The 20,844-nt window shown below is 42.0% G+C and overlaps 1 protein-coding gene across 8 annotated transcripts in view; it reads left to right on the forward strand.

Annotated features, from left to right (window-relative positions):
* tarbp2 (TAR (HIV) RNA binding protein 2) overlaps window positions 1-20,844 on the forward strand; it is a 49,110-nt gene that overhangs the window by 6,108 nt on the left and 22,158 nt on the right. For 4 of the 8 annotated variants that reach the window (XM_059955942.1, XM_059955944.1, XM_059955941.1 and 1 more), the window contains exons 3-8: window positions 4-106; window positions 2,727-2,799; window positions 4,028-4,145; window positions 6,216-6,343; window positions 11,930-12,119; window positions 13,786-14,086. In XM_059955942.1, coding sequence (XP_059811925.1) covers window positions 4-106; window positions 2,727-2,799; window positions 4,028-4,145; window positions 6,216-6,343; window positions 11,930-12,119; window positions 13,786-13,943 — 770 coding nt within the window. In that variant the 3' untranslated portion in view covers window positions 13,944-14,086. Of the gene's footprint in view, window positions 1-3; window positions 107-2,726; window positions 2,800-4,027; window positions 4,146-6,215; window positions 6,344-11,929; window positions 12,120-13,785; window positions 16,228-20,844 lie in introns of those variants that run through there. The other 4 variants (XM_059955947.1, XM_059955948.1, XM_059955945.1 and 1 more) reach the window with 3 other exon arrangements.

Below are 20,844 nucleotides of genomic sequence, written 5' to 3' on the forward strand. Positions count from 1 at the left end.
CAGGTCAGGGGCCTAGCAAAAAGGCAGCAAAACACAAGGCAGCAGAAGCTGCCCTGAAATTACTAAAGGGAGGAAACATGTTGGAGCCTATGTTGGATGGAGTCAAGTACGTGAATAGCTACCTGCTCCTAGAAAGATCTTTCTATTCCATCTTGTAACGGTGACATTCAATCCTTTACCTGCCCTTCTTCCATGCCCATCTCTCCTAAAGGCAGTGACATATGCAGGGAAACCATTCCACAGGTGCTGTCAACTTCTTATTAACTGCCCAGTCCTTTTTAGAATGAGCCTTGGCAGCAAGTTGGAGAAGCAGCTGTATTCTAGTATCAATTATCTTGTACCCTATTGTTCACGCACCTGCACTTTGACCAGAGGACGCTGGCTGGTCATGAGCAAGAATCTTGTACTGGTCATCTTCCCTCCCCTCCCCCCACACCATCCCCATTATCATGTCCCTGTTTGTTACCCAATTTAAAATTCTCTGCTGATCCAAAGGAGTGGATCAGAGGTGCTGTTCTGATGTGATGGTGAACCATGATCCTATCTGTGTGTCCTAAATGATTGAGCTAGATGTGGAAAATTGTTTGCCACAGGTATTTTTTTAAAAATAAGAGCGTGGAATTCACCCATGTTCTATGGTCAAAACTTCTCCCTGAATACTCCCAAAATTTCACTGGTTACTCATCTCATTGCTTGTTGCAGGATGTTGCTGTGCGCAAAATGGCTGCTGCATTTGCCTACATAAGTCACTGCATTTCAAAGCAAGTTGTTGTGTGTGAACATTATGAAATATTTCTGAAAGATATGGCGCTATATAAATGCAAATTTTTCCCTCCAAGTGATAGCTTAGTACAGGCTAAGAACTACAAGCTATCTTCTCTCTATATGAAGGACATCAAATGTTAAATATGTACATAGTTGGAATTCATTGGAAAGAATCTAGGACTTTAGGCAATAGTCATGGGTTTTATGTCCTGAATATGTTGGAAACTTGGTATTGGTCTGTCCACAAACCTTTTAGTGGGGCAGTCTGTTAAGAGTTTAAAAAGAGACAAGATAAACTTGACATAAAAACCTATGCTATTTGGAGTTAAGCATAGTACTGTAACTGTTCCAGGCAAGAGGCCTTCGGTCTTCCAAGGCCACTTATTCACAGTTCTGATTAAATATGTTAATGTAAGATAAATTTTACAGCTGTCTTTTTAGTCAAAAATCTATTTAAAAGGAGCATTTACTTTGAGGTAACTATTATGATATTTTTATATGATCACCTCATTCTAGTGATAGCTATGGGTAGGAATAAAATGTAGTTATGCAAAATGCTCAAAGGCATTAACCTGTTCTGACTGTTATGCCATTAAATGCTTGGAATTACCTTTTTTAAGTGTAGACTATATGGGGAATTGTAAAATTCCCTCAGTACTATTTGAAAGCAAGCAGGTAATTTTTCTCTCGTCTTGGCCAGCACAATCAAAGGCATTTGTTTCGTTGCTACTTATTGAATTTTGCAGTGTGCAAAGTAGCTGCTGTGTTTATCTGCACAAAAGTCGCTAAACTCCATACTAGGTCACGTGTACAGCGCTTGAATATACCATTTTAAGTAAAAAGGACTTAATAAGGCAGTTTGCAAATACACTTTTTAATTTTAAAAATGATCTCTTTCCATTTAACTCAAGTCTTTAATAATGCAGAATTACTCCGTTACCTTACCTTTAGCAGAATGATTGTTTTCACATGCTCAATCTAGTCATGGAGGATCAAGAGATGGATCTACTCTGGGCTAGAAAGGAGGAGGGAAGTCAACTTTCTGAAGTTCAGATGTGTACTATAAATGTGGAATGCTGTAACCTTATCTGTGTTGAAGCACTTTCCCCAGAAGCAGGAACAAGTCAGTCTTCCTTACAAAAAATGTTCATGGAAATTAGCTAATGTTAGCAAAATTATACTTGTTAACTAGTAGGTATTAAAATTTAATCATCTAGTGTAGCATTAGCACAGGAGCAGGTCCAGAGTCTGCAATGAAACAGGCATTTTGTGGCCTTGTGTCTCCTAACTCCTAGCACACAAACTACTGGATTTATTGAATTCATCTTCACAATTTGGTGGGATATGAACTTATAATCTCCTTCGTTCTTGGTCCACGACATTATCATGCTCTAATTCATTTACAGCTGAGTTGTCAGTTTCAGCCAAGTTACTATAGAGGCTAGGTATGAAAGGAAATTCTCTATGTACATTCCTTGGATACTTTCTAGTGTCCTGTTGTGCAGTGGTGCACTGAGCCATGCACTAGCACTGAGTTCATTTGAACTGCTGAAGTCTTGAGAACCGATTTTTTTTTTCTTTTTTTTCCCCCTCCTTCATCTGGATTTTGAGAGTCACTATTTAATTGTCTTGTATCATCTATCTGTGCCATGCCTCAAATCCCATGCTGTGTCACGGTAGGGCACTAGGCACATGGCTGAAAAGTACATTAGCCCAAGATGTGGCATCCAGGTAATAAATATCAATTACAGAGCATCACTCCTCAAAACCAGGAGCCAATGCATCAATGTGGCAATGGGTTAAAGGGCTGGAATTGCACGGAGATTGAAGAGTGTATCCCTCGACTTTATTTCCTCAGCTTAGTTGAGGTAGGAGGGACTGTCTAAAAAAAGTCATGCTCAGAACAAATTAAAGATACTTATGTTGGTATTGCTCATTACTGTTCTCTTTTTCTCTTGCAGAATCTCTGGCAACGAATCTAAAAGCTCCAGCTCTGCACAACTGGCAGAATGTAACCCTGTGGGGGCCTTACAGGTACTGTGGTCTTGTTTCCCCAAACCTCAGAAGAGATTATATTTTTGAATTTCTTAAATTTACAGAGAATTTGCTGCATTGGAGCTTCGTGCAAGTGCCTCTTCTTGCTTTATTAATTCATCCTCTTATCCCATTCCTCTTCCCTTTGTGTTTATCTAACTATCCCTTTGATCCACAGATCCTGTGCCATTTTAACCATGCCTTCTGATGACAGGTTCTGCAGTCTATCCAGTCTGAGGAATGAAGTTTCTGTAGAGTGTATTGGAGACATCTTACAGTTATGGGCCCTAGCTTTGATGTCTTTTTCTCTCTCCTCTCCTATAAAAGTTCTTCATAATTTTAGAAGTTGGTTAAACAACATCTGTTTTGGAGGAGGGAAGACCATTTGTTTTTTTTTGGGGTGGGGGAAGAGAAGCTCCAGCCTATTATAAACACAAGAACTTCTGCAGATACTAGAAATCCAAAGCAACATGCAAAAATGCTAGAGGAACTCAGCAGGTCAGGCAGCATCTATGAAAGATGACTTTTCAGGCCGACACCCTTCTTCAGAACTGGAAAAGAAAGGGGAAGATATCAAAATAGTGGGGGGAGGGGAAGGCAGATAGCTGAAAGGTGACAGATGAAGCCAGGTGGGTGGGAAAGGTAAAGGGCTGGAAATGAAGGAATCTGATGGGAGAGGAAATTGGGCCTGAAACATCAACAGTTTTATTAATTTCCATAGATTATGCCTGACCTGAGTTCCTCCAGCATTTTGTGTGTCTAGCCTATTATGGTTTTTCCTGACAGTTATGCCTTCAATTCTGATGTCACTACACAAAGTCTTGTACCTCCCTCTGTCCCTCTATATTCCTTCTATTAATGTGGAAACCAGAACTCTGTGCAGTGTCCCAAAAGTGTTGGGCAATGGGTGTTGAAGAAATTATGCCTTTTTGGTTTAGAATGTTCATGTTTACTGGATACTGATATGCAAAAGTTAAGCAGTCCTTAAGTCCACATTTAATCTTGATGTTTTATTTTCCTCTGTCAAGGAGGCTGTACATCAGAGCAGGGTTGCACAGTGGCTTTTGTGCCTGTGCTGGAGGGACAACAGGTTGGATCAGTGACAAGGTGCTGTGGAGTTCTGGGAATGAGCCACATTTGCATCCTCAGACAATTGTGGTTAATGTGTTTGAATATTTAAAAGTAACTTTTGTTTTGGTAATGTTTCTTTGGTGCTCTTTCTTTCTAGGAGCTAGTGGTTCAGAAAGGATGGAGACTCCCAGAATATACAGTGACTCAGGAATCAGGCCCTGCCCATAGGAAAGAGTTCACTATGACCTGCAGAGTGGAGAGATTCTTGGAGATAGGTATAAACCCATCGCATCTTCTAAAGTATTCCAGGGTGTGTTGTGCTTGCCTCTATAACAGTTATGCAGTGAAAGCCTTGTGCTGCCTCTGGTCCAAGAGTCATGTTATTTAGAATGGATGACATGTGAACCAAGTCAGTGTCAAAATCCCCTCTGAGTTTGCTGAAGGACGGGTTGTGCGTGTCACTTACAATGATGCACTAACATAGGAACAGGTGTAGGTCCATGTGGCTCTTCCTGGCATTCAGTGATAAGCTGAACAGGAGTCATCCTTGATCTTCTGCAGGATGAGAAGAAACAGAAAGAGGCTGAAAAAATTTGGTCTGTCTTCCATTGACAAAGTAGAGATTTTCAAGAAAAATAATGGTTTTAACACAGCAGAGAGAAACTACTGAGATTTAAAATTATTTGCGCCAGCACTAAGAAAGAGAGCAGTTACCCATCTTGCAAGTTGTTGAGATCTGGAATGTTTTCCCTGAAACATTGCTAATTCTTGAAGTAATCTTTAATAGGTGTTAGATATGTACTTTGACAAGACTGTACAAGTGATATTGACATTACAGTTGTATTGTGTTCCTCGAAACTAGGTCGAATTGCAATATTCTGTAATCAAAACCACATCATCTGTGTGTGCATCAAGAAACAAATTGGGGGAAAATTTAATTTAGTGTTGCTTTATTGCTTCACGAATTCTGTGAGAGCAAATTTTATTCTGTATCTAATTATTTTTGGTTAATGGTTAGGGAATGAGATGGATTCCCCTTTCGATTATGTTGGCCAATTTTCTGAAAGTAGAATGTCACATGAATGATTATAGAGTCCTACAAGGGGGGAAACAGGCCATTCAGTCCACCATGCCCATGCTGACAAGTGGGCACCATTCCATATTAATCCTATCTTGCAGGACTTGACCCATAGCCTTCATTGCCCAGGCGAGTCAAAGTGCTCATCTGGATACTTCTTAAGTGCTATCATCAACTGGTTCTTCCACACCATCCATAGTCTGTGGTTTAATGGTCATCTGCCAAACAGGTAATTTCTAGTTTTAGATTAGAAGATGCAAACTCTTTTAGAAGGTTGATGTCTTTTTCTTTTTGTCCACCCACCGTAACTTATGTATTCTGAATTTGTCGTCTCCTTGGATGTGGTGCAGCACAGTGATGCAGTGAGTAAAGCCACTGCCTCACAGCTCCAGGAACCTGAGCTTGATTTTGATCTTGAGTGCTGCCTATGTGGAGATCGCATGTCCTCCCTGTGACTGCTTTGGTTTCCTCAGGGTGCTTTAAAATCCTCCCACATCCCCAAGATGAGTTAATTAGCAACTAGTGTAGGACCTGGAGGGAGCAGATGATAATGTGGGGAAAAAGAAAAATTGTTATTAATATAAAATTATTATTGATTAATAGATAGATACTTTATTCATCCCCAAGGGGAAATTCATAATTTTTCCAGTGTCCCATACACTTATTGTAGCAAAACTAAATTACATACAGTATTTAACTCAGTATAAATATGATATGCATCTAAAATCACCCTCCCAAAAAGCATTAATAAATAGCTTTTAAAAAGTTCTTAAATAGTTTACTAAAGTGCATTGAGTGGTAACTTAAGCTCAGTCCTAACCCCGGCACTTTAACATGTCTTGCCCCTGGTGGTTGAATTGTAGAGCCGAATGGCATTGGGGAGTAATGATCTCTTCATCCTGTCAGAGCGTGGATTTGGTAGGCTGAAGGGCCTGTTTCCACACTTTACCTCTGAATTCAGTGATCTCTCCAGTAAAAATATAATGCTGCTACAGACAGGCTTCAAAATTTTGAGCATTCACCATTATGGTTGTGTCATTGAGGAGAGACAGGTGGAGGGCAGTATTGGAATGTCTTTTAACACATTTCAGTCCACTTGAGGAAGCACTTTTAGCAATTATTCTGAATAACGAATATCTGTGAGGTTATGAACATTTTGTCCATTGGGGTATCTTAAGAACAAGAATTTTTCCATAGTTAAGAAGGCAATGTAAAATGGATTGAGTGTGTGATCAGTCCATTCATTTGCACTGTCCTATTGTTTTAGGAAGTGGGACGTCAAAAAAGCTGGCAAAACGCAATGCTGCTGCCAAGATGTTAGCAAGGATCCATGATGTTCCAGTGGATCAAAGAGATGGGAATGAAGCTGAGTTGGAAGATGACCAGTTTTCCATAGTAAGTGTGTAAACGTTGCCGATAGAGCTCCAGTTTGTATAATGAGGTGGACCAGCAGATCTGATAGTAGTGATGTGTCTTAGGTGCCACCTGCCGTGTAAAGGTTCAAGCCATAGATACAGAGCCAAGGTAGGAGATTATTGTAGAAACTTGTGTTATGAGCTAGATTGGCGGGCAACATGGTGGGTGGGAAAAATCTTCATACTGCAGTTGCTAGAGAACCCAGTGGTATTTGGATCTTGAAGTGGCAGTTGCTTCATATCCAGCTACAGTCGGTACTGTGCACATAATCTGTCATAGGGGTAAAATACTAGACTGGCATTCCAATCAAACAATTTTCCCTACTTGAAGGATATGATGTTCAAAGTAAATTTATTATCAAAGTACATATGTTGCTATGTATTAACTTAAGATCCATTATCTGGTAGGCATTTCAGGGGTAAAAGAAATGCAATACAGTTTATGAAGAAATATACATAGACAAACAACGGGCAAATCAAGACAAATTAAACAAATAAAAAAAATATCAAGAACATGAGTAGTAAAGAGTCCTTGAAAGTCGGTCTGTAGGTCATAGAATCAGTTCAGATTAGTGGAGATTGAAGTTATCTACAGCTGTTCAGGAGCCTGATGATTGTGGGGTAATAACTGTTCCTGAACCCGGTGGTGTGGGACCTAATGCTTCTGTACCTCCAGCCCAATGGTATTAGCAAGAAGAGGGTATAACCTGGATGGTTGGAGGCTTTGATGATGAATGCTGCTTTCTTGCAACTGCACTCTATTTAAACATACTCAGTGCTGGGGAGGGCTTTGCCTGTGATGGACTGGGCTGTGTCCTCTACCTTCTGTAGACTTTGCCATTCCTGGGCATTGGCATTTCCATACCAGGCTGTGATGCAGCCAGTTAGGATACTCTCTACCGTGTATCTATAGAAATTTGTCAGTTTTAAATGATGTGCCAAATCTACGCAAACGTCGAAGAAAGTAGAGGTGTTGTGTCTTTGTGATGACACTTATATGCTTGTCCTAGGACAGATCCTCTGATATGTTAACAATAGACAGTAGGTGCAGGAGTAGGCCATTCGGCCCTTCTAGCCAGCACCACCATTCACTGTGATCATGGCTGATCGTACACAATCTGTACCCCGTTCCTGCCCTCTCCCCATATCCCTTGACCCCGCTATCTATATGAGCTCTATCTAACTCTCTCTTGAATGCATCCAGAGACTTGGCCTCCACTGCCTTCTGGGGCAGAGCATTCCACATATCCACCACTCTCTGGGTGAAAAAGTTTTTCCGCATCTCTGTTCTAAATGGCCTACCCCTTATTCTTAAACTGTGGCCTCTAGTTCTGGACTCGCCCATCAGCGGGAACATGCTTCCTGCCTCCAGTGTGTCCAATCCCTTAATAATCTTATATGTTTCAATCAGATCCCCTCTCATCCTTCGAAATTCCAGTGTATACAAGCCCAGTCGCTCCAATCTTTCAACATGTGATAGTCCCGCCATTCTGGGAATTAACCTTGTGAACCTACGCTGCACTCCCTCAATAGCAAGAATGTCCTTCCTCAAATTTGGAGACCAAAACTCCACACAATACTCCAGGTGGGGTCTCACCAGGGCCCTGTACAGCTGCAGAAGGACCTCTTTACTCCTATACTCAATTCCTCTTGTTATAAAAGCCAGCATGCCATTAGCTTTCTTCACTGCCTGCTGTACCTGTATGCTTGCTTTCATTGACTGATGTACAAGAACACCTAGATCTCGTTGTACTTCCCCTTTTCCTAACTTGACTCCATTCAGATCATAATCTGCCTTCCTGGTCTTGCCACCAAGGTGGATAACCTCACATTTATCCACATTAAACTGCATCTGCCATACATTTGCCCACTCACCCAACCTGTCCAAGTCACCCTGCATTCTCATAACATCCTCCTGACATTTCACACTGCCACCCAGCTTTGTGTCATCAGCAAATTTGCTAATGTTACTTTTAATCCCTTCATCTAAATCATTAATGTATATTGTAAACAGCTGCGGTCCCAGCACTGAACCTTGCGGTAGCACACTGGTCACAGCCTGCCATTCTGAAAGGGACTCGTTTATCGCTACTCTTTGTTTCCTGTCAGCCAGTCAATTTTCAATCCATGTCAGTACTCTGCCCCCAATACCATGTGCCCTAATTTTGCCCACTAATCTCCTATGTGGGACTTTATCAAAAGCTTTCTGGAAGTCCAGGTACACTACATCCACTGGCTCTCCCTAGTCCATTTTCATAGTTACATCCTCAAAAAAAAACTCCAGAAGATTAGTCAAGCATGATTTTCCCTTCATAAATCCATGCTGACTCGAACTGATCCTTCTACTGCTATCCAATTGTGTCGTAATTTCCTCTTTTATAATTGACTCCATCTTTCCCACCACTGACGTCAGGCTAACCGGTCTATAATTCCCTGTTTTCTCTCTCCCTCCTTTCTTGAAAAGTGGGACAACATTAGCCACCCTCCAATCAGCAGGAACTGTTCCTGAATCTATAGAACATTGGAAAATGATTACCAATGCGTCCACGATTTCTAGAGCCACCTCTTTAAGTACCCTGGGATGCAGACCATCAGGTCCCGGGGACTTAACAGCCTTCAGACTCAACAGTCTATCCAACACTGTTTCTTGCCTAATATAAATTTCCTTCAGTTCATCCTTTACCCTAGTTCCTTTGGCCACTATTACATCTGGGAGATTGTGTCTTCCCTAGTGAAGACAGATCTAAAGTACTTGTTCAACTCATCTGCCATTTCCTTGTTCCCCATAATAAATTCTCCCGTTTTTGTCTTCAATGGCCCAATTTTGGTCTTAACTATTTTTTTTGCTATTCACATACCTACAGAAGCTTTTACTATCCTCCTTTATATTCTTGGCTAGTTTACCTTCGTACCTCATTTTTTTCTTGGCGTATTGCCTTTTTTGTTATCTTCTATTGCTCTTTAAAAGCTTCCCAGTCCTCCGGTTTCCCACTCATCGTTGCTATGTTATACTTCTCCTTTATTTTTATACTGCCCCTTACTTACTCCCCTTAGGATCTTTCTTCCTCTTTGGAATGAACCGATCCTGCACCTTCTGCATTATTCTCAGAAATACCTGCCATTGTTGTTCCACTGTCTTCCCTGCTAGGGTATTGTTCCATTGAACTTTGGCCAGCTCCTCCCTCATAGCTCCATAGTTCCCTTTGTTCAACTGTAATTATGACACATCCGATTTTCCCTTCTCCTTCTCAAATTGTAGGTTAAAACATCATATTATGGTCACTACCTCCTAATGGTTCCTTTACCTCGAGGTCCCTGATCAAATCCAGTTGCACAACACTAAATCTGCACTTGCCTTCTCCCTGGTAGGCTCCAGTACAAGCTGTTCTAAGAATCCATCTCGGAGGCACTCCACAAACTCCCTTTCTTGGGGTCCAGTACCATTCTGATTCTCCCAGTCTACCTGCAAGTTGAAATCCCCCATGACAACTGTATCATTACCTTTGCGACATGCCAATTTTAACTCTTCATTCAACTTACACCCTACATCCAGACTGCTGTTTAGGGGCCTGTAGATAACACCACAGAATTTAAAGCTACCGAATCTTTCTACCATGTTCCCCTAATGAGGACAGGTTCATGGGCTCCACTTCTTCCTCTTGTAGTCAATTATTAGCTCTTTGGTTTTGCTAACATTGAGTGAAGGGTTGGTTGTTGTAGCACCATGCAACCAGATTTTCAATTTCCCTCCTACAGTATATGCTGATTCGGCCAACAGCAGTGGTTTTGTCAGTAAACTTAAATGCGACATTGGAACTGCACTTAGCTACACGGTCATAGGTGTAAAGTAATTCAGGTTGTTGGATTTGCACAATCCCTCACTTGCTTTACTGATTCGGGAATTTTATTGCCCCTGGTATGTGTAATGAGACTTATTTTTCAATTCATTCTGTGTTCTTTTCTGATTCAGCTCGACATTTGTATTTGCATTCACAAACTAAGGGAGTCTCCCTCTCCCCCTCCCTCTCCCCCTCCCTCTCCCCCTCCCTCTCCCCCTCCCTCTCCCCCTCCCTCTCCCCCTCCCTCTCCCCCTCCCTCTCCCCCTCCCTCTCCCCCTCCCTCTCCCCCTCCCTCTCCCCCTCCCTCTCCCCCTCCCTCTCCCCCTCCCTCTCCCCCTCCCTCTCCCCCTCCCTCTCCCCCTCCCTCTCCCCCTCCCTCTCCCCCTCCCTCTCCCCCTCCCTCTCCCCCTCCCCCTCCCCCTTTAAAACTGCCACCTAATGCCGTGCACCGCCTGCTAACCAGCACCCAAACCCACGTGACAAATTACCTTGACCCAGGGTGAGCATGCACAACACCAATACAATACAGGCAGGTAAATAGACACATGGCTCCTACATAACTCTTCCCTTACAGTATGTAGGTGAATAGTGGAATCTGGGAGATGAGATGGGAATGTGGTTAGCAGAAATGGGATTAGTATAAATGGGTGGTTGACAAGTCAGCATGGAGTTGACTGAAGGGCCTGTTTCTGTGCTGTATGAATCTGTGACTTGCTGAAAGAAAAATTGAAGATGACCAGAGGAACCCTAGAGTACAAAGGCGCCTTCATTTAGATGGTGGAACGCATAGCCTCTTGACTGAAATGCCAGACTGATATCTTAATTCTGTGACGTTAATGTCAGCCCTGCACAGATACATCAGGCTGGATCTTGCAGGACCTAGCTCACTTCCTGAAGTGGCCAGCCACAGTCCCTGTACCCCTACTCCTTCTCTTGCTGGAGTCTGGTGATGAATGCTCAATATCATCCAGTCCTTGGGCTGCACAGTGAAAACATCCCATTCCTGGAATACCCCTAACAGGATTTGACAGAATGTAGAGCAAAGGTCTTGACCCATCACGGGCTCAGAGGCTTAAATTTATTTTTCTCTTTTTCCCTACATCCTCTTAGCATAATTCTGGAGGATTCTCAGCAATTCTGGGCCTGATTGTTGGACTTAGTTTGGAATCCAGTGGCAGAGCTTAGTACCTGATTAGGTGTCAGAGGCCATTTGATGAGTCTTGTCCTTCTACATCTGGTAGCATGTGCCTGGAAGGTCAAGACCTGAAGTTTCAATAGCTGTAAACTGGTTGATTCTGATCGGGGCTGCCAACTCCAGGTTTACCCAATAAAAGCAATTTGTATAAAATAGCAGAGCAGGGGATGGGGAGGGTGGAGATGGCCTACTCCTGGTTCCATTTTTTTCTTGAAATCTTAATAATTATTCTTGTTTTTATATAAAGCCACTTTGATTCTCTGTCAGCTAATGTTTGTTGGTGCAGGGGAGCTTTCTTTTCTTGTAAAACAGATTGCAAAACAGACATCCCATTCAACCCAACCACTCAAAATTACATTTTGTGCACATCATCATATCCATCTGTTTCCTTTTCTCTAGTGTGACAACTGGGACAGTGGGTGAAAAGGGAGGTTGTAAAAATGGAAACAAATGTAAAATTAACTAATGCCACTTTCACTCATCTTCAGTCATTTGGCTTTCTCGCTGTCACTCTCCACCTCTTTACCTATAGATGGTTGGTAAGTTAGATTGCTCAAGGGGCAAGAACGCAGGTTGCACATGGGACTCGCTCCGGAACTCGGCTGGAGAAAGGATTATGCACCTCAAGAGCCACCCACTTGGTGTCGTCAACTCCAACTTCTGCCAGATGTTGAGGGAGCTGGCAGAAGAGCAGCGGTTCGATGTTAGTTACTTGGACATTGGTAAGTCACCTTTGGCCGAATGGGGTCTGTTCCATCTAGCTTGGATTAATCTAAGTTTAGTAGTACTGGCAAGACCATTTATAGCTTTGTTACTTCCTTTGTGTCTTGAGACCGCATAGATCAGTCTCTGATACTACCTGGATCATCAGGAACAAATGATGAAACCTCTTATTAGTTTAGGAATCGGTTAATTTGGAGGGCTATGAAATGGAAAGGAATATTTACCCTTTGGATTCAGATTCATATTTTATTTATCACATGTACATCAAAACATAGAGAGAAATGTGTCATTTGTATTAACAAACCAGCACATCCTAAGAATGTGTTGGGGAAGCCCAAAAGTGTTGCTACGCTCTTTGCCAATATAACATGCCCACAATGTTTAGCAGAACAACACTGAGCACAACAGAACAAGCAACAATACAACGACAGAAAAACAAGTCCTGTCCCTCCCTCCCACCCACCCTTACTCATACACCTTCAACTTGAAGACTAGCAGTCTCCAGCCTTCAGTGGACTGGCTTCAACTTCTCCAGTGGACTTGCAAGCTCAGGGCTTTGGTCATTGGGCCTTGACTTCCAATTGATTTTCAGACTTCAATCTTCAGTATCATCCCCAAGACTCGCTGATGATGATGAATGGGGTCCCTAAACTTAAGGCCTTGAATGCAGGACTCTCCAGTGACCAGGACCCCAAACACCAGGCCTTGAACTCTCCACTAACTTGCATACTGAGAGGGTCAATGGCCCTCATGTCTCCTACCCACATGGAACTCTGATTCTGAAAAGTACCGATGACTCACTGAGCTGAGTGGCATGGGGGGGGAGGGGTGCACCAGTCCTCATCCTCCTGCTCTGCCGTCCAGATATACAACCCTGGATGGTTTTTGGCCCACGTCCACGTTGCTGGGCTTCAAGCACAGAGTGGAAGTCTAGACTCTAGCCTGACCTCTAGCTTCCCAACATCCCTGTCCTTAAACACAAATATGATCATTAACTCCATTCTCTATCTCCAGTACCATCTGTACAAACCTAAACAAAAATTAAACAACTAAGTCTGAGCCATGACCTCAACAAAGACTGCCGCTTGGCACCATCTTGACCAGAGGATTGCATCCTTGGAACATCTCAAAATGCCTTGATTGAAATGTAACATTGACATAGTCAGATGATGCAGCTAATTTGTATCCAACAATAACTCAATACAGTAAGTGAGAAGAGCGATCAGTTAATTTGACTTCACTGGCATTATAGGGAACTTACTGCTCTTATCTGAAACATGGTACTAACAGCAGTGCCGCAATCCTGTGCTTGATTACAGGATTGCAAACTCAAATTCTGGAGTAGTTGAACACTGAAATATGATGACCTGTATTATTTACTCTGGAATTATTTTTCATTTTCTCTGTTGTTCGGGTTAATCTTTAGTAGGGTTATACACACTTTACAATCTCATCTCTCATTCCTCTCCGTTATGGTTAATTTCCCACTTAGAAGTCACACCCTTAATATTTAATTTGCAGTTTTTGGTAAAAGGTGTGACCAGTTAATTTAAGAGAAAGGCTGGTGTGAAGAGACTGATTCATTGATTTAAACATGTTGTGGCTGATCCTGTTTTTCAAGATGTCTGATAACCCCAGTGTCTTATTTTTTCCCCCTTCCCCCAGAAGAGTTGAGTTTGAGTGGTTTATACCAATGTTTAGTGGAGCTATCCACTCAACCCACCACCGTCTGCCATGGATCTGCCTCAACAAGGGATTGCGCCCGCGCCAATGCAGCTCACAATGCACTGCAGTATCTGAAAATAATGGCTGGAGGAAAATGAGTCGAATGTTGAATGATGTTACTCTTCATCTGACCAGCACAATTTTCTTTTGCTCCCAAACTGAAATATTTTTTTTAAATCAACAGCTTGAATTTCACAAGATGTGCACTTGACTGAAAGTTCCTTGCTGCTCTGCCTACCAGGTGCCTTTTTAAATTTTAGGATATAAAAATGTGGTGTGGGTCTGGGAGAACAAAGGGATCTGAAGGTTTATTTTAAGTAAGTGATTGATTACAAAATGTTCTCCCATGTTCACTACCCGCAGGTCTTTAGTTCATTGTTTGGCCAACTTGCCATTGGAAAACCTTTTACTCCTGAGTTTTCCAAAACTGCTACTAAGAAGCCCAGTGTGGTTGTAACACCCTGGCCCTACTTACTGTAGTTTTAGTTGAATTGCTTCAGTATTGCTGGCATCTGCTGTGATTCTTTTAATCCAATTTTCCCTGAAAATGTAAAGTGTTTTAATGGGCCAAACTTGAGGCCCATTTTTTTAAGGCCAATCACCTGTTATGATTGTTATGGTCAGTAATTAGCCTAACATTGTGTCAAATGATGTTATTGATTCATACATTGCAGAAACCGGTTCCTTGAACAATTATATCCATGCCAATCATCTAAGTACCCATCTACACTAATCCCATTTACTTGCACGTGTCCTATTGCTTTACGGCATCGTGTGCCCGATGATTTCTCAGTGCGCCCAGGCCTGATCCAGACCAGGTTGTCTGAGCAGTGGGAAGCTACTGATTGTTCCTTTCAAAGAAAGGCTCTGATCGATCTCTCTCTGAGGTCCTTGCCTGCTAGTGTTCCTTCAGTACAATGTAGCTTTTACAGCATCCCTGCATATAGTTGTCCAGCTGTGGGGTGGTGGGAGGTTAGGATAAGCTACAGCAATTAGATATGGTTTCTTTTTTATTCTGTTAAGTATTATGAAGCTCATTTGAAATGCTATTTATCAATTTTGGAACTTTCGCAATCAAGGGATCAGGTCAATCAAAGAATGTACACTACTAAGTGACCATATGTCGCACTGTACTTCAGTTAAAGTAATTGCTGTATGCTACACAAAGGGCAGATTTCTGCTTTTTTATCAATGTATACTTGTGTTCTAAAACAGGATCTTGTAACGAACATGCGTAATTATCCCACAATATTTACGTTGATAGGGAAATGCACCCTTAATAAGGGCCCAACATCATTAGACTTTGCAGCTTCGACAGTGAACATAGACCTTAATTAAAAGATAGAATGTGCCCTTTCAGTAAAGCAAAGGACAAAAGAATTAGAAATTCTATAGCACTTTTATGACTTAAGGACTTCATTGACTTTATATTCAATATGGTACTTTGAAAGTGTAGTCACTGTTAATAATGTAGGAAAGTGGTTGATGAAACACTGGCCACTTGGAAGTTCAGCCAGATACAGAGTCTCAAGGCTGATCCTTGACTTGTGCAGCAGACAGTGAGTTAACTGACCTCCCTTTGTAGAAAATGTCATCAGACATGGATAGGATTTGTTGCTTTCTGAGCACCTATTAAGTGACTTGTCACTTGGGTAAGGCACTGTTTCTCAGTACCTTTTGGAAAGGTAGTTGTGTATTGAGGGGAGTTGGAGGGTGAGAGGTGGAGAGAGAGCAATTGGAAAATTTAGAAGGGAGGCATAATCCACACAGTAAGTTAACTTCTGTAGATTAAAATTTCTTTCAACCGATGAGGTTAGAGTTCCAGTTACTTACCATGGGGGTACTAAATGGCTCTCAACATTCTCAATCAGTGTGAGTCCACGACTAACACAGTTTGACTCACTTAGGGAAAGTCATAGTGGTGCTGTCAAGTGTTCCTCAAGGTTTAGTTTGAAGGCATGTTGAGTAGAAAATTCTTTGGTCAGTTGCTTATTGTAAATACATTTTTTAAAAAATAATAATTTTGATGCAGTTGCTAGAGAAGTATTCTTTTCCCTAGTGTTGGGATGAGGCAGAGGAAGTGTCTTTCTGGTGCTGGCTGAACCATGCCATCCCCCATTTTAAATAAATTGTCCTTGACCACACAATGAGTGCACAATTCACCCAGCAAATGTGGTTCTGGGTAAAGCATTATACAAATGCTTTGTACGGAGTTCATTTTTTTATTGGTAAAAGAAATATTGTGTTTTCATTGAAATTGATGTCTCGATTTTAATGTTTTTAAGTATGCATAATTTCTTAACTGGTAGTTCTGAAAACAAAAATCATGTAAGTTTTTTTTTCATAAATTGCATTCTTTTTACCCTGCAAGACTTCGGGAATGTTTTGCTTATTTATCCCATGAGAGTTCGTGTTTGGGGAAAGCAAACAAAATGCGGGAACACTCATCTACTTTATTGACCTCTGGAGGAAAGGGAAAGAAACCCTTTTGATTTCTGGTATTTACAGTTTCTTTTCCCTTTCATTTAACAGGCAAAGAAATTTGATAGGCACTTAGTATGACGTTTCTCTGCCCACCTTTCCAGTGTTAGTTCAGCTGTGGGAATGCCAAATGCATTTTACATAGTAAAAATGAGACAATGTTTTTTCAGGACCATGGTGTTACATGACACAGTACAAAAACTAGACTGAACTATGTAAAAAAAATACACAACAACAACACAGAAAAAAACTACACTAGACTACAGACCTACCCAGGACTGCATAAAGTACACAAAACAATGCAGGCATTACAATAAATAAATAACAAACAAAACAATAAGGCAGTAAGGTGTCAGTTTAAGACAATGGCCACAATTAACGCCCATCACATCGTCAACCAGCAGTGGACCCTGACCTTAGCCAAGATATTGCTCGTAACATTCCTGTTGACCTCCACATTACAGCTCCTGATTGATAAAGTCTGGTGAAATCAAAAGCCTGATGTAGACAGTATCAAATGCTTCTGTGCTAGAACATCCTGCAGACACCATTGTGGCTTGCATGTGAAGGAGCACGTAGGATACCAGGTCTTTGGAAATGTGTTTACCGAGAGGTGTAAGCCTTCCTGAGGGGATAAAATTGACAGGTGAGAACAAAATTGCACTTCAACTGCCAAGTGATACACTGGATCTGGGAAAAGAGAAGGAAAACTCTCCAATTAATACCTCACATCATTTTTGAGATTATCAGAATCAGATCGAAGGGGTGATGATCAAGCCATAGAACATTACAGCACAGAAACAGGCCTTTTGGCCCTTCTTGGCTGTGCCAAACCATTTTTCTGCCTAGTCCCACTGACCTGCACCTGCACCATATCCCTCCATACACCTCTCATCCATGTGCCTGTCCAAGATTTTCTTAAATGTTAAAAGTGAGCCCGCATTTACAACTTCATCTGGCAGCTCCTTCCACACTCCCACCACTCTCTGTGTGAAGAAGCCCCCCCCCCACCCCAATGTTCCCTTTAAACTTTTCCCCCTTCACCCTTAACCCATGTCCTCTGGTTTTTTTTCTCCCCTAGCCTCTGTGGAAAAATCCTGCTTGCATTCACTCTATCTATACCCATCATAATTTTATACACCTCTATCAAATCTCCCCCTCACTCTTCTATGCTCCAGGGAATAAAGACCTAACCTATTCAACCTTTCTCTGTAACTCAGTTTCTCAAGTCCCAGCAATATCCTTGTAAACCTTCTCTGCACTCTTTCAACCATATTAATATCCTTCCTGTAATTCGGTGACCAAAACTGCACCATCCATCTTTTGTTAATAGGCATGCTTACACTTTAAATGATCAGACATTTAGTTAAGTTGTTCTAAGATTTGGTTTAGTGAGGAAACCTCGCTGCAGGATTCAGATACTTGGATTGAAATTCTTCCAGAATACTGGAATGGGTGTCGTCTGCTGATTACACTTTAAACAGGGCCAGGTTCGGATTCATTTATTTATCACACCTATATTGTAACATAATCCATTTGCATTAAGACCAACACATATCAAAGATGTGCTGGGAGCAGCATGCAAGTGTGGCGCCACATATTCCAGCACCAACTTGGCATACCCACAATGTTCAACACAAGCAACAACAACGAAACAGGCCCTCCAACCCCTGAACAGGCAGACTCAGACTTACTAATCTTAGGCCTTCAACTTCCTCAGTAGACTCACAGACCCTCGGCTTTGGCTATTGGGCCTTGATCTTCCGTGCTGTGCAGTGCTATCATTCTGTGATACTTACATCTTTCCCAGCGAACCACATCCAATCAAGACCAGCTCAGCGGTTCCATCAGCTGTCTGACCTTTACTTTCTGCATGAATTATATATATAACAATTACAGCACGAAAGTAGCGAATCTTGGCCCTTCTAGTCTGTGCCGAACGCTTCTCTCACCTAGTCCCACTGACCTGCACTCAGCCCACAGCCCTCCGTTCCTTTCCTGTCCATATACCTATACATTTTTTTTAATGACGATAACGAACCTGCCTCTGCCACTTCTACTGGAAGCTCGTTCCATACAGCTACCACTCTCTGAGTAAAGAAGTTCCCCCTCATGTTACCCCTGAAATGTTGCCCCTTAACTCTCAACTCATGTCCTCTTGTTTGAATCTCCCCTACTCTCAATGGAAAAAGCCTATCCATGTCAACTCTATCTATCCCCCTCATTATTTTAAATACCTCTATCAAGTCCCCCCTCAACCTTCTATGCTCCAAAGAATAAGGACCTAACTTGTTCAACCTTTCTCTGTAACTTAGGTGCTGAAACCCAGGTAACATTCTAGTAAATCTTCTCTGTACTCTCTGTATTTTGTTGACATCTTTCCTATAATTCGGTGACCAGAACTGTACACAATACTCCAAATTTGGTCTCACCAATGCCTTGTACAATTTTAACATTACATTCCAGCTCCTATACTCATTGCTCGGATTTATAAAGGCCAGCATACAAAAAGCTTTCTTCACCACCCTATCCACATGAGATTCCACCTTCAGGGAACTATGCACCATTATTCCTAAAAAAATGCCCTACTTCTAGGAATTCATCACTATCCTAGTTACCTCCATCCCTTAATTAACCAATGACAAACAGACCCCAAACAACTTGATCAGGCAATGTAGATATGACCCTTCCTTATCCCTGCCATCACATCACTTTTTTGTTTGTCCTGTTAAGGCTTAGTCTATCTGATGACTTGGCTGAGTTATCAGTCAATAAGTTTGACACCCAGGTCATCTTATTCCTGTTATTAATGCAAAGGAACATGAACGGGCCTGGCTTCAATATTAGGTGCAGAAACTGTTCCTGTTAAAGCTCTCTCTGATGTCCAGAACAGCATCTTCCACATTACCTATGTGTTCTCAGTTGCCACACTACACTTGTACAATTGCACACACTCTGTTCTGTATACCCATGAGCCACTATACATGCATTCCTCTGGCATCCTGAGTGGTCAGTGTGCGTCTTTTGCAAGGCTGCTGGAGCCTTAAATATTGTCTCCTTGCGCTTGGCTCAGAGTCTAAAGGCCTGCTTGATTGGAGCATGAGATATTTCTTGACAGGGTGAATTTGGCTGTGAGGAGGCTGCCAAGACAAAAAATGTATGTCCATGAAACATAGATAACATTGGTTAGGGATATGTGTTCAGAGCTTCAGATGAAGGCAGTGAAATCTGGAGGTCTTACCAGACACTTATCAAGTCAAGGGAGCTAACTAGTTCCTACATCTCCAACCAATGCTTGACTATGTTTGGGGACCAGAGAAAAGTTTCCCCCAGGGTGTTGCCCTCTTTGATATCAGTGGACTCTAAGAGAGCGAATATTCCTCATGTCACCTAGCTAAATAGATGTAACAAGTTGCCCGGCAAAGCTCATTGAACCCTTGGATCTTCAGATGAAAATAGAGGCTTATGCTATTATTGTTGCTGAGGTTGGCTTTGGTTATATGTGTGTCATAAGTGCTTTGAATCCCTTCACCAAGGGATTAAATTCACCTGACTGTGAAGCAACTCTCCACTGCGTCTAGAAGTTTGTCAAAGTTTTAGATGGCATGCTGAATCCGTGCAAACGTCCAAGTAGAAGTGCTCTTGTGCCACCTTTGTGATAACATTTATATGCTGGTCATAGGACAAATAAAGCCAAGATAGCCAACCTTCTCCACCTTTGCTCCCTTAATGAGGACTGGTTTGTGGACCTCCAATTTCTATCTTCCTTTAATCAATAATCAGCTCTTTTAGTTTTGCTGACGTTGAGTGAGAGATTGATGTGGCATCATTCAACCAGATTTTCAATTTCTCTCTATGTAGATTTGGCCATCACAGTGAGGAACAACTGTGATTTAATAACATTTTTAATATATATGTACAATATAGGACCTGAAATTCTTGCAGACATTCACAAAAACAGAATGAGTGTGACAGTTAAAACGTTAGAACCCCAAAACTTCCCATGCACAAGCGTCTATGGTCTCATACTTTGCAATGGCCCTCCTCCACCCCCACTAATGCAAAAAAGCATCGCACCCTCCATTCACCAAGCAAGCAATAGCAAATCCCTCAAGGAAGGCAATGATCTGCAGTACAACAAAAACTAATTCACCCAACAATTCGACATACCACAGGCAATAAATTGACATAGAGGTGTCACCCTTTCACGACGATAGGAGTAACATAACAAAACAACTCACTGATTTGTGATGATAGTTTGCTTCGGTGCTTTTCTCCCCCCCCCGAGGTCTCTGACTTGAGAATAGTCAACAAACTCCCTCACCAACTAGAGAGAGTGTGTGATTTGCTGACTACAGAGCCTCCGACAGCCAATCCGATATTCTGTTTTCTCCTGCAATGCTTCAGTCAGTGGCACCGGTTCAACCATAGGTCCACAAAGCCCCGAAACCCCGAAGGCATGCTAGTTTTCTGGGCCATGTCCTAGGAATATTGAAAAGTGACCGGTGGTAAGCTCCC

Source organism: Hypanus sabinus, chromosome X1 (assembly GCF_030144855.1).
Source record: "Hypanus sabinus isolate sHypSab1 chromosome X1, sHypSab1.hap1, whole genome shotgun sequence".
NCBI classification, from domain to species: Eukaryota; Metazoa; Chordata; class Chondrichthyes; order Myliobatiformes; family Dasyatidae; genus Hypanus; species Hypanus sabinus.